We start from the raw sequence: 20,127 nt of genomic DNA, 5'->3' as shown, positions 1-20,127 counted from the left end.
ACACACAAATTTGTATCGCTAAATCTATAAATGTAGGAATCTTTTTTATCATGTTTAGCTATAGCATCAGTTTCTCGTACGACCTTGCTCGTGAAACGGTTATTATAAATTTTGTGTACGTAAATATTGTTATCTAAAGCAAATTTCGCCATCTAGCGTTGCAACTATACGATACTTAAAGTTCGTCGATGGTACAGGGAACTGACGAACCATACGAGTTGATTTTTAGAATATTTTATTCCATATATCGCATAAATATAAATCTCTTAAACTACTGTAATGCTGGAACCATTCGAGACTCAAAGAGATCAACTTTGCTTTGATGTAGTTTATTTAAACCGCACAGCAAATCGATGGTTAGAAACAGACCAGCGGAAGGTACACGAATTTACTTTATTAAATTATTCAACAATTTTCTTATAACTTACTTAATAATAGTCGTCTAACATATACGATTTCTATGTACAAAAGTATTTACAATGTTCCTTAATTACGTCAACGTAATGCTACGCGATTGCGCAAACAAATACTAACAATAGTTCCTATCACGCTGAAACACGAAATTTTACATAATACGCCAAGTATGATGCCATGACAATGATTTGTTACAATAAATTAAGATTCGATGTCGTTTCGATTCCGTACGCACGTATAGACCGATATTATTTTATTCCAATAGTAGATAACGAATAAGACGTTCAACAATTTCTAAATTTTATGAATTCAACGAATCATCGTTTATCATCCGTTACTCGAGTTTGTTATCAATGTCAAAAGCAACATCCTCGAAGCCCAGAATTTTGCTGTTACAAAAGACCGTAAAAAAACGTGCTCTCGCGCGACATAAACGAGTAATGCTTCCGCTTCGTTTCAGGGGGCATTAGTTGATCATTTTTAACGAGCAAATTGCCACTTGACTATCCAGTGCTTTCCCAAAGGGCTTCGTGCCATCGGGGGCCATGTATTTGTTCACTTGGTAGGTTAGCATCGTTTCGTATCCGAACACGTCCATTCCAAGTTGCTGCGACACACGAAAAAAATAATACAATATTATAATAGGAAATAGGGACTTAGGGACGCTATAGTTATAAATACGTCAGTTATAAATACGGTATACAGGGTGTCCGAAAAGTCGGGGAGGAGCAGGAAATGGGGGGTAGCTGAGACGATTCTGAACAACAATTTCCTTAGCGAAAATGTTGTCCGAGGCTTCGTTGATGAGATATTAACGGAAAACACTGACCAATCAGAGCGCGAGGATGCCGTTGGAGCGGCCGCGGTAGCGAAGGTTAAGGCGCTAGGCGGCAGCGTCAATGTCCTTCGATGCACGTCGAGTCACTTGTTCGCGTACAAGCGCGGCCGCTAGCCCGTAGCCTTCGCTACCGCGGCCGCTCCAACGGTCTACGCGCGCTCTGATTGGTCGGGGTTTTCTCTTAATATCTCCTCAACGAAGTCTCGTACAACATTTTCGCCAAGGAAAAAGTTGTTTCAAATCACCTCCACTCTGTATATACAGGGTGTCCCAAAAACGTTGTAACACCTTGAAAGAGGTGGTTCGGGAGGTGATTTGAAACAACTTTTTCCTTAGCGAAAATGTTGTCCGAGGCTTCGTTGATGAGATATTCACGGAAAACACTGACCAATCAGAGCGCGAGGATGCCGTTGGAGCGGCCGCGGTAGCGAAGGTTAAGGCGCTAGGCGGCAGCGTCAATGTCCTTCGATACACGTCGAGTCACTTGTTCGCGTACAAGCGCAGCCGCTAGCCCGTAGCCTTCGCTACCGCGGCCGCTCCAACGGTATACGCGCGCTCTGATTGGTCGGGGTTTTCGCTTAATATCTCCTTAACGAAGCCCCATCCGACATTTTTGCAAAGGAAATTGTTGTTCAGAATCGTCTCAGCTACCCCCCATTTCCGGCTCCTCCCCGACTTTTCGGACACCCTGTATAATAAATCGAAGAACGAATTTTCCGACCAGTACCGTTAGCCACGTCATCTGGCGGGAATTTCAAAGGCTATTCCCAAGTTAGATTGCGTTAGCAGCGACATTGGTCGCGTTACTTAAAAACTTTACGGTGGACAATACAGGAACGGGAAGCTCGAAGATGCCCGCCATAACAGTAACAATAAGCAAAGCTGTAACGGTCGGATGGTGTTCCGCGAGTTATCCGCGAAAAGGTCGACCTCTTCGAAAGAACGACCTCGTTAAAAGAGATACTGCGGCGCAAGATGGCGGTCTCTTGGAACTGCAGAATTAACCGAACATTGAGTTCCGTTGCGATGCGAGAATTAAAACGATTTACAGTGATTACGTTTCGTGCTGCGCAATTAATGAACTTTTTTACGTAGTAGGCGTGAAACGTTAAGTACAGTTCAACATAAAAAAATCACCTGCGTAAGCGGGCTGGTGTTGGTGGTAAAGATCCCAGCGTACTCCTTCCTCTTGGCCAGTTGCAAACAAAACTCCTCCATCTCTTTCATCAGGATCACGTTTTCGGCCGCGTTCAAATCGTCACTGGTGGTCATCATGAAATTGTGGATGATCTGTCCTTTCCCTTTCGGTAGCTTTCGTTCTCGGATCGGCGCCTCCAGGTACTCCAGGAACTCGAAGACTATCGTCAACTTCGAGTCGATTATCACCTCTGGTTCGTCCCACAGGTCGAAGTTCAGGCCCACGCCGATCGTTCTCCCATCCCGCGCCGATTTCACCACGAAGCTCAAGTTTTTCTCGACCAACGGTTCCCAGAGAAGATCCATCATCAATCGGTAGTCGTCCTTCGATATGTCCGGCATTAGTAATTGCTCCAAATCCGCTTTGTTGTAGAAGCTCTCCGTGATGATTCTGCGAAATGGTTCTTTGGATTACTGATCCATGGTTCAACTCCGCCAGTCACATAAAAATTGTAACATTAATGACGATCACTTGATTGGCTATTCTTTCTTACTATTTTATGTACCGTTAGATGAAAGCTACGTCTGTATTTATGCATTCTACAACATTTATTTGAATATATATCACAAAGAGAATTTCAAAAAACAATGTACCTTATTATTTCATCGCATTTCTCAACTTTCTGTTTTATGGAGTTAATCAGTCTACAAACCCAGCTAACTCTACTCACTCAACCACGTCCTGCTTGTGGCTGTCGTTCAACATTTCGTAGCGATGCTCCTCCTCGTTCAGATTCACCTCCTGCGGCGTGTCCTCCGTGCTGATTCTCATTCGGTCGAGCACCTCCGCCATATTCTTCGCCGTGATGAATTCCGTGATTCCTATCTCGTAACCTTGATCCCTCAGCTTCGTTACCGTGTAGATCGAGTTCAACGAGTTCCCTCCCAGCTCGTAGAAATTTGCATCGAGCGTCACGTTCGCCCTTCCACCGTGACCTATCACAGACGCCACCGTGGGGAACAGGACCATCGCTTTTTTAAGGTCTTTCCCTGGCACGCTGGCGTAGTCGACATCCACGCAACTGTCTTCTTCTAAACAGACCATAGAACGCAAATACATTCTTTATAAGATCCTTAAGGATTCTATTTCGAAATACATCGGACGGCGTGTACCACCGGTGGCTCGCGCCTGCGTGTCCATCGGACGGCGTGTACCACCGGTGGCTCGCGCCTGCGTGTCCATCGGACGGCGTGTACCACCGGTGGCTCGCGCCTGCGTGTCCATCAGATGGCGTGTACCATCGCGCCGTCCCATGGCGAGAAATACGACGCGACTGTCTGTGGCGTCACTATCAGTTATTTTCGGAAAATATTAAAGAAAATTCAGTCCGAACGGATATCGTACCTCTGTTGATATCGGAGGATTCATATCGCTTCAACAGGGCCTGTCGATCCGTCTTTCCGTTTGTCAAAAGCGGTATGTTGTCCACGATGATAATTCGCGGCATCATGTAGAGGGGTATGGTAGCTTGCAGGAACGTCTCGATTTTCTCCGGACAGGTGGACCCGTTCGTAGTAGTAACGAACGCGATGAGTGTCTGAAAATTTCGGCGCGTGTTCATCGTTAAACGCGCCGTGCTACTTTCGTCTACAACTTATACAGGGTGTCCCGTGACTGGTGGTACGAGCGAGTAGGGGGTGATTCTATGTGAAAAATTGAATCGAAAATGTAGAATAACATTTTTTCATATGGTCGCTTTATTTTTGAAAAACACAAGTTTTAAAATAAAGCGTCACGTGATAAAAATTTTATTCTTACATTTTCGATTCAATTTTCCACCGTAGAATCACCCCTTACTCGCTCGTACCACCAGTCACGGAACACCCTGTATATACTAAACTATTGTATTCGTACCTGAGATAATTCCCCTGGTTTGTAACAAAGAACGACCACCTCGTTGACGTCAGGTGCTTTGGAGACGGCTTTCTCCACTTCCGTGAGGTCCACCCGGTGTCCACGGACTTTTATCTGCGAGTCGACGCGTCCCTCGTAAATGACAACCCCTTTGGATATCCTGGCGTAGTCACCCGTTCGATAAATCTTCGAGTATTCTGTTCGAAGGGCAAATACTTCATGTTTTCAAAATTTTTTTTATATAGTTCTAGGATTGCGGGGCTTAAAACTACCCTATATTACCTAATAGTTCTTACGTACGATGTATGAATGATATAAAATTGTTTCGTTGTATTTTTAAATTTATATGACGTGAAATATTTTTGTATCTAATTTAAAATAATAATAACAAGTAACGATAGTAATAGCAACGCGAAAGAAACAACGAAGCAGACTTTGGCGAAGAACGTGTTCTTGTTTGCGCGAGTTCGAGCAAAGTAAACTATTTGCAATCCCAATGAGCGTGGCTATATACATAGAAACGAAGAGAAACGAAGTACGTGATCGAACTTCCTTGATTAATCATGCAAAGTATGAAATCGGGTTTTCGTTCGAGTCGCGGAGGAAAGGTAGACAGGTTTTCTCGTTAACGACCTTTCTCAAATGTCATCGAAGGATCGATTCTCACCTGGATCGATGGCGTGAGGATTGACCAGGAACTTGCGCGAATCGTTGTCGCGAATGTAACCCGCAGCGAGATTTCTCCCAGCCACTATCAGCTCGCCCACGTCCCCCTGCGGGACCAGTCGCATATCTTTGTTCACTATGTAGACGATGCAATTGTCCAATGGCTTTCCTGCGAATCGAGTCGGTTTAACGTTACATTCGAGTGGAGTTAACGGAATAGGCGAACTTTACGATCCCGTTTATCTGCCGATCTCGAGCGTCGTCCGTGTAACAGCAAACGAGAGGATTGCTCGGATACCAAATAAACTTAAACGCTAACCACTTAGCAACCATCTTCGCCAACTACGTAGTACTCCCCCGAAGCTAATGCTATTGGGAGGTGAGAAGAAGATTAGCGGAAGTAGCTTACTATAGGCCGAAATACAGTAAACACTGGATAAGTGGAGGAAAATCGGGACCCAAAGATTGCATTTCTCTTCTGTGTTTACATTTGGCTCGAGTCGAGCGTCGAACGTAGAGAAGGACAGAGAGTGAAAGAGAAAGAGCAAATGTTTCTGCAAATCTTCTTCTCGTCTCCCAGCAGTACATGTCGCTGGGTTTACCTATGGGAACCTTCTCCGCCATTTGCAGCTGGTTTCGATTGGCCAGGAGGTGATAGGTGACGTCGCCCATGATCTCCGTGCTTCCGTAGAAATTGGCCAAAATCTTGTCGCTGTCGCGGAACGTGGCGAAGAATTGTTCAGCCAACGATACCGGCAGCGTTTCCCCGGAACACACCCAAAGTTTCAACGAGCCGAGTACGTTGTTCTTGTCCTGAAACGTGGCATCACTGATAGTCAAAGATAGATAAATAGATAGATAGAGACACGGTGGTGTAAACGGACGTTAAAGATTCTGTTATCTAGGACAATTAAGAGCGAACGCGTTCAATCAAAGCATCTAAATAAGGAATCCTCGTGATTCAAGCAATAGTCTTGAAACTCTCCTCGCGTTTGACTGGCTGCGAATCGGACCATTTGTTTAAATTCGCTTTTAGTAGCAATTATAAAATTCAATGGCAATGAACGAAATGGAAAGGTGGAGGCCTTACACTGGCACACCATGATTAGGTGTATATTTGGTTCAAGATGCCTGTAACAGGTGGTACAACACACTACTCACGCGCAGACTCAAGTACATGAGCATGGAGTGCAGTAAGGACGGCACCAACACCAGTCGTTGAATCTGTAACCGTGACGAAACCGGACGGTCGTATCAAACAAAATTGCGATCGATATTTATCAAATTTTTGATCGCTGTATCAGCGCGAATGGCCAACCTTGTGCTTGTCCAGCTCGTGGACGAATCTCTCCGGGTTCTTCGTGGTGTGTTTGGGGATGACTACGAGAGTACGACCCTGCAGAAGCGGTCCCCAAATCTCGGAGACGCAATCGACGAAAGTCAGCGACGTTTTGAACACGCAATGGGTTTCGTTCGTCGCGTACGGTAGCTCGCGCCATTGCCATCGCAGGCGGTTCAACACTGTCGCGTGAGGCAGCAGCACTCCTTCGAACAACAACAAACACAGCCAAGGGATTTTATTTTGTTTATTTTAGAGAGCTGGAACACTGTAGCGTTCGTGTTCCATCTTCGGTGATATAATATAATAAATTTAAGTATAACAGAAATGAGAAAAAGAATTTTAATTTCTGCGCTCACCTTTCGGAATGCCCGTGCTACCGGAAGTGTATAAAACAATGGCGAGTTGCTCAGGATCGCCTTGGAGCTCCAAATCATCCTTGCTCTCGTCTCGACTTCGATCCAAGAGTTGGTCGTAGGTGACCGTGATCGCGTTCTCGTAGATCGACGAATCCGCTGGAAGATTCGATTCGTATTTAACTTACGCCAACTCGTAGGCACAGATATCTGGGATTCGTTCAATTACGACGACCATTCGTCTCCATAAAGTGTGTGAGGCCAATCGTGTTCGAGTTCGTTTCCTCTCCTATATAGGCTTAATTGGATAATTTCGATGCATCCATCGAAACGCGCGATAACGCTAAAAACCGTAAATTTTACGAGAACAGCAGTTGTCGATTGGGCCTGTCGGCCTCGGAAAAAGCATTCAGGAAGTTGTTCCTGGCGAATGGCTCGTCGGAACGAGCGATTCGTTTGGTTCAACCTTAAATCGCGCCGCGATTTGCATATAGGCCTCTCAAGGTCCTTCCATTTGCCGCGCGGAACCGTAAAGGTGAACCACTTTTCTGCGGTTCGCGAATCAAGCTAGAAATCACTCCAAGTCCTTCTCAGTGTCTTGATTTATCGACTCGAAGCGATAAGCTTGTAATTGTTTCATTCAAGAACACGACGTTATTCGAATCTATTGAATAGAAGGGTTGGTCGAATACATACATACTTCGAGTACATAGCGCTCTGATTTTCTGTGTTTATATAGGGAGCTTAAAGAACAATTCTTACGTAGCTGTAGGAATTTTTCTTAGCGTATTTTGGTCTCGAGCTCAAAGAACTTGAGAAGGAAAACTGAGAGCGCTCATAGCCTTGAATTTTTCCATCTCAGTGTCCTCTGTATTTAGCACCCAGAGTGACCAAAGTATAGCGCCAAAAATTCAATAAAAAACAAGAGTCTTAAACTCTGCTACGAAATCAAGAAACTTGGGGAATAAAACTGAGAGTGCTCAAAGCCTTGAATTTTTCCATCCAAGTGTCCTCTGTATTTAGCACCCAGAGTGACCAAAGTATGGCCCTAAAAGCTCAGAAAGAAACAAAAGTCTTAAACTCTGCTAACGAGTCCAAGAAACTCGAGAAGTAAAACGAACAGTACTCAAAGCCTCGAAGCCTGTAACTTCTCAGATCCAAAGGCCATCCATCAGTCCTCGAGCTGCAAGTCTACAACTGCAAGACTTACAAACAACTACAGAAATTGGCCGGAGAAAGGACATAAAACGTTTCCATGAGTCGACTTGTCGGACAAGGCTATCAATTACCTTCCTCTTCTATCAGCACCATGAAAGGTCTCGCCTCCTGTAGAACGTGTTTCACTCGGGACATGGGGAACTCCGGGTCCAGGGGCAGGTACGCCATTCCCGCTTTAACTATGGCCAACAGGATCACGGGCAACTGGTGAGACGGCTTCATGCAAACGGCTACCAGCGATTGCGACGCGTTTTCTGGTTTCTCCCATTTCCGAAGACATCGAGCCATCGCGTTGGTCAGCTGGTTCAGCTGGTCGTAAGTAAACGTGTGCTCGTCGCCATTGTCGTCTGGTCGGAAACAAGCATCATTTTTCAGATTTACATCCACGCAAAAAGATTCGTTTAACTTGGAATCTCTTCGAAATTATTCTACAGCGCGAGGATAGAAGAAAATCGGCAAAAACCGAAAGACACAGAAACCGTATCAATATTAATAGAGTTCGCGACACGGGACGTTTAATCGATTCCTCCTCGTTCTTCTTGCGCCCCATAATCACTCGCCTATTTTCTTCTTTGCATTTTGTTCACATTTTTCATCTCCCCATCCCCGCACCTGTAATAACACCAATGACACGTACCTTCGTAGTAGACCGCCAGCTGACTGGAATAATTTGCCGTTGTTTCTTTGAATAATTTATGAAGCAAATCCTTCTCCTTGATACCGTCGGTCTGCCGGCCTTTTAAGACCGACTGCTGCAGTATGGTTCCCATCTGTGAATTGAAATTTTTATGTTCGATCAAATTCTCGTCGAAATGAAACGAAAGCGCCAGGTGCGAAAAGAAATTAAAGACGCCGGAATAACCAGAGCACCGGTGATTATTATGTTGATTAACACGTTAGTCAACGCGTCAATCAACGCGTCAATCAACGTTAATTAATCGACTCGATTTAATTGACAGCGTCGACCTACATTCCGTGATCTACGCGTCGCGCTTCAAATTCCAAACGACAAATCAAACGCGCGACTAATTGTCAACGGCAAACAACTTTGGGCCACACACGAATAGGTCTGGCTGCAATGGATCTGGATGTTATCTGGCAGGTGTGCTCGTGAAAGTGAGTCAGTCGCCGGTTTCGTAATAAAGCGTGTAGACAATGTAATCGTTTGGCAGACGATACCGGTGGCGTTGTATCCTTCGATTCGCGGAAAAGAAAGTCAATTCCAGGCAAGACGTTGGGGAAGATCGTAGCAGCCGTGGCTGACTAGAAATCAGATTGCGGAAAGGTGAAAAAAAAAACCCGTTGGGGAAGATCGATCTTTGCGATCGGGTTCGATCGATTTAAATCGAAAGATATACGCGACTGCTCTTACTCAGCGACCTCGTCGATATTCTCCTTCCAAATCAGGAGGAACCCGAGTATTTAACCCTACGGTGCGCAATTTTTCGAATCAGACCAAACACGAATAACGCTACCGTAAAAATTCTAATGACACCCGTCAAATTCGGCGGAAAAATAATTATCTTCGATGGCGTCGTGACCTTTCCGTTAGGAACAGCGCATGTGTTATCGCTTACGTCGTTGCGTAATAAAATATCAAAGAAAAATGCGGTTGATGCATACGTGCATCGATGCGCACTGTAGGGTTAATAAAAGTACTTCTAAACGGTCTTTCAGATAAAATCTAACGTATGTTTTCATCCCTAATTCATGGAAGAATAAGATAAATCGTTCTTAACATATTCGAAGCACTGAATTATTTTATGATTAAACGACGAAGGCACCGGAAGATCTGTATCTAGAAGACGAACGGTCTAGAAGGCTTGTAATTTTCTCGCGTGGAATCATCCAGGTTGAATCTCTTAATCTTCATTTTCACCTGACAGGACAAGCGAGTTCTAGATAGAGCCGTTTAGACGCACTCTCCTGCAATCTTCGTCTATGACAGGCGAATGAAAATATCAAAAGATCGCATCTAGAATAGACAAGATCTAAAAGACTCGACACACCGCATCTTCTAGGTGCGATCTCCCATCAACGTCGAGTACGAAAGTCGGTCCATACGAAACATTAGATTCGGCACATCTGAAATTTAGATACGGCGAATTTTAAATTTAGATTCGCTTGACCCTACGTTAAAATTTATGGAATATTTCCGGGCCAACTGAATTCGATTCAACTTCCTGTCGTTCTTGAGGCAGACATGGACTAATATCGACATTCCTAGAAATTCGAAACTTCCGAAGTCAGATAATGGAGAAACTTGGATTCCTGTGCTGAATTAGCATCATACTGTCTTTTACGATTAGAGTACTTACAGTACTGTCTCGAAATAACCAACTGTTTTCCGCCTCGAAAAAACCAACTCGCTATCCCTGCCTTTTTGCTCCAAGTCGCGAAAGCGAGAAGCCGAGAAGATTGGTGGAAAAATCGCAGAACGTGTGTAAAGTACAAAGTGTGTAAATACCGTTAGTTGTATATGTTTTAGTACTACACCGAACCCTCTATTATCGTCTACGGGTTCCTCCCGAGGGTTCCCTTTCGTCTCGCCCGAGAACAAAGCCGAACCGGCACGTAATAAATGCGTTCACGATTTCGACCGATTTCTGTTTTTCCTGGAATATCCAATCGATCTTTCCGACATCTAAATGTATAACAGTTTTTTTTTAAAGCTACTTTAACATCTGTAAACGGTTGTCGATTGGAATTCCAATTACGTCGTAATTGATTTATCATCGTTATTCCAGTAATTACAGTGATCGCAAGAATCATGATCACCGCGTAAAGACGGCGTTCGGAGCGTTTCGCTACCGCGGACTAACGAACAATCAAATTTATATTGCTTAAGAACCGACGTTAATTAAGCGCTTCTCGCTGGATTCAACGAGTACTCGCCTCTCAAGGCTCGGATCATTTTTACTTTTCCACGTCGCGCCATTTTTCTTGCAATTTTCTATCCTTTTTTTCACATACAATTACGAATGCTTCCGTCACGGAACCTTTTCTTCTGTAATTCCATTGTTTCTTCATTTTTTAATTACTTTATCTTAACATCGAGTCTCTCCTCTCGACAATTTTCTCTCATTTTTCCTGCATTTTTCTTTCAATTGTTTTAAATCGACCTGCATTTTCCCGCTTCTCTGTGTTCCCGTTGTCGTCTGAATTTTGTCTCCAGAATTTTTCTCATCTTTCTCGAAATGTCGTCGACGTATCCGAGCCAGTCGGTCGTTATTTTCTACCGAAAGGTAACCAAACGCCGACGTCGTCGAAGCTTCCAGCGAAAGTTCAGCCTCGTTTATTAACAATAGAGGAATAATATCGTAGGTAACCGTCTGTTACAGCACACCTTTCGATTGGAAACGGGCTCGCAGGGCCACAAATTGTGAAACGTACACATGCGCCTTGGCGTTTACATAACCCAATCTAACGCTATGCAGTCGTTAGAAAGAAACGAAAAGTTGTGGCGTTTCGCTCGATGAAAGTATTCGACGGCTCCATTGCGCTCGTGCGTTCTTTCGAAAGCCGAATCACGTAATTCGTTCGACGTGTAACGACACAATTTTGATCTTATCGTTGAATTTCTTATGGCAATTATTTGAAAATTTATAGACTCGAGTCGATTAATCGAAAGAAAACCTCTATATTTATCCTCGTAACTCGATCGACGAAGTTTGCTGTAAAACCTTACCGATACACTTTTTTTATTCGTCCCTTGTTATTACCCCCTTCAAGGTGCAATTATTTGTTACGATCCAATATCGTACGACATCAACGTTTTCAATTTTGCACGTTGAGATCAAGTTGACGTCGATTATTAAAATTACGATTATTAAGAATTTCGCGAGGAATCTTATTTTTCCGTTATTTTGTTTTGGTGGCCGTGGTTCGTCCGATTGAAGCAACCTAATCCCTTGGTAGACATCGTTGATGCCACGTGAAATCAAATCTTTATTATCACGATTATTAACTCGACGTTGAATATTTATTTGGTAATGAAACAGGAAAGTTTCTCCATCTCCTATGAACTTTCAACCATTTTCTATCGACGTTTCGACGCGATCAATTAGCAGGATCTCTATATGGATATTTATAGACGCCATTGACACCATTTAAGTAGACTTATTATTCCCAATAGATTGCCAAGATACGTTTATCCACATTTTTATTTCAATATTCAACGGCTTTTTATTCGATCGCTTTTTATCGTTGAAACTGTAAAATCCGCGTGAACGTTAAATAGGATAACCGGAATAGCGATACTAGAAAATATGTGGAATAACTAAACGGCGAGTTTGCTGGTCGTTCGTCGCAGGAAATAAAATTTCACCAGTCTCTGCTCGTCGCGAAACTTTACGCGATGCTTTCGCGGACATGACGCGGGTAAGAGCACTCCGAACAGCGCGAACGTTTATTACGAGTTTCGCGAAAATCCTGACAGGCAAACTTCTCGAAAAGCAGAGAGAGAAGTTTTCCTGATCGAACGATCGGTCACCTACTGTAAACGGAAAGTCCCTCGCGCTGAGTTCCCGACAAACAGCGATCGACATTTTATTCGACTTTTAGTCAGAAATCCACGGATGCCAGTGAATATTTTAGAATACTTTAGAGTGTTTTTCTGAATACAAATACAATCGAATACAAACAAGCTTCAATTTTCAAAAAAAAAAAAAAAAAAATTACGTGCGAGTATACTTTTAATCCTACTCGTTCCTTGGTTCGAATTCACCTCGCACAAGCCGAGAACTCGTAAATAGATCGAACCGAGGCATTAGTTTTTATCAGTATTTGAATCTCTCTGGAGAGCCTTGATTCTGACTCGCAAGGTTCTCTGTTCAACGTTTGCGTAGGAAACCACGTCGCAAAAGAAAAAAGAAACGTAAAATTTTCATTCGTCCTTATACTGTAGTTTGCCTTCAAAGAGAATCAGACGCGGTGCTCGTTTACCTGTGTTTCCATTCCTTAGTAATCGAGTTAGGACGAGCACTCATTTATTTTCTCCAGTCGTCATACTTTGATCCCTTCGCGTACGTGGCCGTTTAGTTTTGTATAATTATAATTACTGTCGATAATAAAAGGAACGAAAAAATTTGATAATTATTCGCTACGGAATCCCGCAACAAGAGAAGTGAAAATTTTATAGTTTGGCTGCACCGATAATGTTATTTCCAATGTACAGCTAGAGACACAGTGAATGTAACGAGTACTCGTACAGGAATCAATTGAAAATAAAACTTCATGTACTTATTTTATTAATAAATTTTCGGGGAAGAAATAATCAACGAACGTTCCTACATATTTTTAGAGTAGAATTTGCGTAAATTAAAGTTCATTATTTTTAGCGTTAACCTCTTATTTCTTTACTTATTAATTTTACTTTAAATTGGTTGCTGTGCGAATTGTGACATGCTCGGTTTTTTTTCAACAAATACATTCCGTTTTTATCAACGAGAACGACGTTTTTCCCGTTTACTCATATGCTTCCATACATATCGAACCCGTCACCGATCGTCGCACGTCACTAGAAAGTCCAAAACCGTTCTCACCGCCTAATTCTGCCTTCGCTCACCTTGGAATGTTTATCTCGCTGCTCCAAAGTTGCCTGTCCTCTTCGGGATCCCAGCGAATACCCAAGGCGTATACTTTCCCAGGAACGTTCACGGGAACGAACAGGTCCACGTATTTCGACCGAATGTTCACAGTTGCACGTCGATTCTCACTCTATCGCCGCGCGTTTTCAGCGAACACACTGTACTGGCTCCGCTGATTCTTTTCCGGTGGTTCTTCCCCCTGTTCCCGTTCCCTTTCGTCGCACAACGCACTTTCCTTTTGGCCAGAACCGCAGCAGGCTACGATTCACACGAAGTGAACACCTCGGAGACCTGTCTCCTAATCCTTCGATTTTCCACTGGCAGTTCTGGGACTCGTCGATATTTGCCTGATGCCTCGACCCTTCGATTCGAGAGATTTTAAGATCCTCGAATTTTGCGACCGATCAGCGATCCGATTTAATCTTATCCTAGTATTTTTCGATCGCTCGAGCCTCGGAGTTGGTTTGATCTCGGTTCGGTAACGGTACGCGTGTAAACGCGTAGATCATTCGCGACGAAGGACGCGAACAGCGCGGTTCCTGGGCACGCGATTCGATGACCTTACGGTTTAGTTATCACCGGCCGGATTGCTCGGTGAGAATGTCTCTCCTCCCGTCCGTGTGGCATGTGCTTTTATATGGAACCGGTTACGAGGACCCTGAATTGTTCGTTGTCCCCTATCCTGCCACCACTATCTCCGCATCTTTTGTCCCGGTGTTGCTGCACCGGCTGGCCCCTTCGACGTCGTCCAATTTGCATCGCACCGTACGCTACTTCCTCCGTGTTTACCTCGGTCGAGTGGTCGAAGCGGTTTCTCGTTTTAACACGAACCCGACGTGTACGAACTTTAATTCTCGCGAGTTTTAGTCCGCCACTCGACGCGATAACGTAGCAACGGTTCTGTACAACAATTTTATTTTTCATTCGAACTGAAACACGGAGAACGAGGTTTGAGAAACTCTGCTGTAATTCTTGCCCGTATAACAGATTTTTGACGCGAGAAACGCGCGGACCAATTTATAGGCTCGACTCGATACATCGTTACTCGATACATCGATGAGCAAAGTGGTTTTGAAATGGCCAGGTCACCGACGGGATCTCTCGCGTTTGATCGAAAAGGACGAGCCAATTATTATCCCACCTAGGTCCTCCGAATTCGATAGCCGTGATAACATCCTTGAATTATGTTTAATTACGAGTCCATCTCCTCCTTCTCCTCCTCCTCCTCCTTCTCCTTCTCCTCCTCCGACTCCCTCCCCTCCAGTCGCGTAATTTCAGAGCGGGGTAAATGGATGTCGGAACAACCTTCGGGAAACCAATGAATTGTAAAATTATTTCGCTTTACCGTTCCATTAAGCTTCCACCGCGTCTACTTAACGTTCTATTAGAAAATGATCGCTCGTCCGACGGTTGGATATCACTTTGTTACGGTAAATCGCGACTCCGACGGACCCCGAGGGGATCCAAGGAGATTTATTATAATAAATATCGCCACTTGCGTAACCTCAAGGCAACGCTGCGCATCCTGACAACATCGGTAACGTTCTCCATCCATTATCCATTACAGTGATTCATTATTTCATTATTCGACCAGGTAGCAACTTTCACGAGAAATCCTGCGAATCGCGCAAACGCGTATTTGACCCTCCGAGTGCCAGAAGAAATTTTCACGCATGTCCGAGAAATGCCAGGCAATTTTTACGTAAACATTTTCGCATCTTGCTAAAACCCGAACACGCTTTCGCAAAATTGTTGTCCGTCGTTTAAAAAATTTGTTCGGGTAACAGAAAGCTCCGCTATCCCTGAATAACACAGGCTATGTTTTATTTCGATGAAAATAGGTTTTCGATTTAAAATCCAAAAATTTGTAAATCAAGCGGGAAGAAAAGCGTTGTTCGGCTACTTTCCTTCTTTAGCCGGTTAGTATTTAAACAGAGTCGTTGAGAAAAAATCGAAGTTTGCTCGTGACAATTTAGCGAATAAACCTAAAGTTCATCTATAAATTCAGTATTTAATTATTCACTCATACCCCATTTCCAATAGCTTCCTGCCGTGCTTTGTTCCACAATTTAATCAGCGTATCCCAATCACGCGACACACTCCGCAAACTTTTCTACGCGCAGCTATTTTCCTTGTTAATAAACTGTTCAGCTCGTTATACGCGTTACTCGTTGTTCCCGCGACAAAATTATTAAATTACCTTTCGTATCGTTATTCGGAGAGGACGCGAAGCCGTTGTTGCACGGTTGCAACAACGTAACAGCAAATATTTATCACGGTAACACGAGAGTCGACGTTTCAACCAGCGAGCGTATTAAATTCGTAATTGGGAATGCAAAGTAATATTCGTGTAACAAAAATGATCGACAAAGAAAAACTCGCTTCTTCTTTTAAATTAGAAACCTACAGAGGTAATTATTTAAAGATGTGCCTAACGGCAGACGATGTTGCGAACGCTTAATCGTTTCGATTTAGGTTAATTAGAACGTGATACTCGGTTCGAGCGTAGTCTTCTTGAAAGCAACGTCGCAGCTCCTAACTCTCTGGTCGAAATAAAGAGTGTCTTAGAAAAGGGAACAACTGAGTGATAATTATTTTCTAACTTCGATGACCAATAATTCGTTTCACCAGATCAACTAAGAATCGTGCAACTTTGTTCCGCGCATATACACCTACGCGATTCGTCAGTCTCTGTTTTTCTTTTTTAATCGCGCGTTCACCTAACCGGAAACGCGCGCGTCGATCGACTTATTCACTTGGAAGTTCCAGATTCAGCGGGGCATCACCCTTTTACTGCTTTCACGCCTGGCTGGATCGCGTGATCGCGCGGCGGTGCAATCTAATTGCACCGTGGCTCTTCGCGCCTCGTTTCTTAATTTCCTACTCGCGCGGTAATGACAGAGCGTGAATGGACAAAGCAGGGAAACCGTGACGCTCGGATACGCGTATGACGCTCCGGTTGTCGCCTCGTTCGGGGAAATTCCGTTCGCGACATTTCTTCCGGGAATTGTTCGCGAACGAAACTTCGAACTTGGGAACTTTCCTGGAGCCAGAAACTATGTCTATGGATCGCTCGAGCCAGAGTTTCTTGTGGATCGTTCGCGCGAAGAGAAAATCCGCAAATTAACGCGGAGTTCGATTAACACGTTGGCTGCCGAGCTAAAAACTCGCCAAGATTTCTAATAAGATTTCTATAAAGTTAAAATTTTGTCTCGAGACTGTCGACGATTAGATAATTTAACATCCGTCGTAGTTTAGTTTCGTTATTGTACCATTATTGAAATTAATTCTTTTAGTTCCTTGGTGGAAAGTCCTGTCGGCCATTTCTGGGTGACGCGACGACCAACGTGTTAAAATTTCGCGAGCTCCACTTGTTGTACGTACCGTATTGTCTCGAAATAAGCAACTCGCCGTTCCCGCCTTTTTGCTCGAAGTCGTCCGGCCGAGTTAGAGATTCGAAAAGAAGCGAGAGGTCCGTGAAAGCGAGAAGCCGAGCAGATGAGTGGAAAAAGCACAGCACGCGTGTAATGTTTTCGCTTTCTCTGGCGTGTTTATTCTCCGAAAGAATACCGTTAGTTGTACATGCGTAGTTTGCCGCTACACCGAACTCCCTGTTTTGTCTACGGGTTGTCTACGCTCGAGAACAACGTGAAGCCGAACGGAGCATACGAATCGATCGATACATTCGATACCGAAGCGGCACGTAATAAATGCGTTCAAGATTTCAACCGATTTCTGTTATTCCGGCACCGGCACCGCGCCAGAACGTGTAAACTAACGAAATATCGTTCGTCGGATTCTCTCTTCCTGGCTGGTCCGCGCCGCGCGCCGAGGCGTCCGAAGCACGCTTCGGCATTCCAGGAACTCTCAATCATTCGCTGAAATACCAACGTCGGGTCTTCTTCCGTCAGAAGTTTGCTTTATGGGCTCGATCTCGCGGCGAGGTGTTTCAGAACGTGTCGTGGCTTCGGAACGGAATAAATCATACGATCGACGAATTCCTTTCCGGCAGACGGTCTCGTTACGAATCGAAACTCGAGCCGCGGAGAATTTCACGGTGGAAGATGCGCGGACGATTCAGGGATCGGAATTATTCAGCCGAATACCACTTACGAGCGGCATGCGCCTTCCTGATGGACGACTGTTTTAAGAATCGAAACGCTAGTTCAAAGCGCGGAACGGATCGCTTGAAAATCCTGGTAGCTTCGGATTCGAGGACACGGTGGGTGGAGTCGGCGTTGCGCGGCGATTACGCTACGAATTTCTAAAATGAGAACGGAGGAGCGATTGCGAAGAGAAACATGCAAATCTCGACGCGATGCTCCGAGGTCTGACGTAACGAATCTCGCGAACGATCTCAAGTTTGTACGCGGATTCAAGGCCAACGATCGATGGCGATCGCGATTAATCTCGGTTCGATTCGGAGTCTGCGGCGTAATTAACCTCTTCGTGCGATTCCATGGAAATTAAACCATGGGTAAAATTCTCATCTATCTACATTGTAGACGATTCAAGAAACGCCCCATTTTTGTAATCGTTTCCACGAACATCGATTTAGCAACTCTTCTTGGCAACACCAATTTTTTTTCTCTTTTCTACATTGTAGGGAGACGTTTTAGTAATTAACCGACACGCCACGGACAGGCTCGAGCCGTCTTACCTGCGTCTTACCTACGCAATCGTCGTCGTCCTCACGATTATCGTCGCGCATCGACAATCGACATTATGATTGACGTGTCACGCGAATCGAGTCCCGGCTCCGTGCGTGTTCCCACGCGAAGGTCAACGCGCTAAAAGGAAACTCGAGGAAAATTCGAGACCTTTCAACGCGTTTCTGGGAAGCAGCCGACGACGTCTTTGTCGCGTCGGTTTGTTCGATTCAAGCGAGATTCCGTCACGAGGTATTGCATTTAACGTATTTGCATGTCGCGTTGCGTAGGCTGATAATTACACGCGATAACCGATCGTTTTCTTATCCGACGAGAAATCTGTTCCTTGGTAGCATTTTAAATCTGTTCGATTTTATGAATATTCACAATGCCGTCCTTGTTGCGTTCGGTGCGCGACTTTTTCGCGATCGTAACGCTCGGCGTGGGATAATATTCTTGTGCGAATCGGGAGAACCGAGTTGTCGCGTCCCTAATTTAACACCTTAATCTGTATTTACGACAGCTTGGACCCAAAACGTAAACAATGACTGTATTTATCACTGTCCGCGTGGCTTCGTCGTTTCGCAAATGCGCCAGAAGAAATTTCAGTCGCCAATACTGCGAATGCTGTATCATTTGTGGTTACAACGGTTCATCTATATCGAAACGAATTCGTTATCAACGAATATCTGCCTTTAATTCTGCCTTTAATTCTGCCTTTAATTCTGCCTTTAATTCTGCCTTCTGCGTCGTAAATGGTTCACAAGTTTCATTTTGTTCAGTAACAACGTAACTGCCGTGCTGTTTAGCGCGTGCCGCGTCCAACGTGTTTATTATCGTGATTCCCCTTATCGAGAGAGGCGTGAATTCGTTTTTACTCGGTGCTCGAAGAAAGTGGAAATCCCCGAGCGCCTCGATCCAAGTTTTTCTGTTACGGTCGAAGAATGTATTCTCCGTCTACGTCACGAGCCACTCACGGGCTCTAGAATTTCAGCGATCCGTTTCCCGGCCACGCAAATGCACGAGCAAGACGTCAGTGGATCCGCGAAGTCACCGGGAATTCCAACGGCGATCGACCAAGAATTTCAGTTAAAAAATCAGAAATTGAGAGCTCGTAAAATTTACGCGCGAACCGCGATATGATTTTTAATTAAAATTTGTGTTATTCCAAATTCAACCTCAATTCAATCTCAAATGGAAATTCGTATTATCCGGAACTCGATCGTTTCGTGATTTTCAATTATTTTCTGATTAAAAATCACTCGTTTCGAAGATGCTGCTTCCGGTATCGTTCTTCCACGAAACGATTACATCGGGACACCGGAACACGGTGCCACGCGGAATGCGTTTTTAATCGCGTGTTTCGACATAAAATCTCATTAAAGAAGACCGTACTCGCAAATCTCACGTGTCTTTATCATCGGGGTTCATTCTGTGCATCTCTGTCGGCATTAAAAGGTGACGTCCCCTCCTGGATACCTCCGGCTGTGTTGTCGCGATCGTCGTCGGCCGAGTATTTTGCGTGTTACGCAACCTCGATTGAACGTCTGATTGGGTCAAGTGGCGAGAACAATAGCCGGCGTCTGTCCGTCTCTCCTCGCTGGGCATAACCCTATTTTACAATCTTAATTCATCACATCCGCGGCAACTTTACCCCGCCGCTTTTTACTGCGCGACGCGCTTCCTCGTTGCCGGAAGCGTCGCTTTGACGTCTCGTTTCGCGACCCGATAATCTCGAAATTGAAAAGAAACCCCCAAGGTCGTTCCTTGTAAACCGCGTCGTCCCGTGTCCGTTCGACGGGAACATCGGATACCGTTGCTATACTATTATTCGTGTGATTCTCGCATCCTTGCGAGCGCGACTATATTTCTTTTCTCTCTCTGTTTACCTTCGTTTTTCTTCTTTCGTTGCGCGCCGTGGCCGACGCGAGAAACTGATACCGATGACTCAACAACAACAGTGCGCGCCGCACCCTCTTTCGCGAGTGTACTCCCCTCTCTCTTTCT

At 44.6% G+C, this 20,127-nt stretch overlaps 1 protein-coding gene across 1 annotated transcript; it reads right to left on the bottom strand.

Moving 5' to 3' along the window:
* Positions 1 to 374: 374 nt before the first annotated feature.
* LOC128872160 (beta-alanyl-bioamine nonribosomal peptide synthetase ebony) lies at positions 375 to 14,101 on the bottom strand. Its single transcript, XM_054114576.1, has 13 exons — positions 13,450 to 14,101; positions 8,521 to 8,653; positions 7,955 to 8,230; positions 6,669 to 6,824; positions 6,289 to 6,515; positions 6,132 to 6,194; positions 5,573 to 5,783; positions 4,972 to 5,139; positions 4,305 to 4,501; positions 3,795 to 3,987; positions 3,121 to 3,481; positions 2,390 to 2,840; positions 375 to 1,021 (listed from the first exon to the last, which is right to left on the bottom strand). The coding sequence occupies exons 2-13, from the start codon at positions 8,651 to 8,653 to the stop codon at positions 881 to 883; spliced, it is 2,577 nt and encodes an 858-aa protein (XP_053970551.1). The 5' UTR covers positions 13,450 to 14,101; the 3' UTR covers positions 375 to 880.
* Positions 14,102 to 20,127: the final 6,026 nt, after the last annotated feature.

Source organism: Hylaeus volcanicus, chromosome 2, assembly GCF_026283585.1.
Source record: "Hylaeus volcanicus isolate JK05 chromosome 2, UHH_iyHylVolc1.0_haploid, whole genome shotgun sequence".
Lineage (NCBI taxonomy): Eukaryota > Metazoa > Arthropoda > Insecta > Hymenoptera > Colletidae > Hylaeus > Hylaeus volcanicus.
This window is presented reverse-complemented; position numbering and strand designations above follow the sequence as displayed.

Excerpts from the sequence above, each read along its gene's own strand:
- LOC128872160 (XM_054114576.1), bottom strand. The coding sequence starts at position 8,653 with ATGGGAACCATACTGCAGCAGTCGGTCTTAAAAGGCCGGCAGACCGAC. Across the intron at positions 6,516-6,668 it reads TAGCACGGGCATTCCGAAAG|GAGTGCTGCTGCCTCACGCG; the intron begins GTGAGCGCAGAA and ends TGTTGTTCGAAG. Across the intron at positions 1,022-2,389 it reads ACACCAGCCCGCTTACGCAG|CAACTTGGAATGGACGTGTT; the intron begins GTGATTTTTTTA and ends CGTGTGTCGCAG.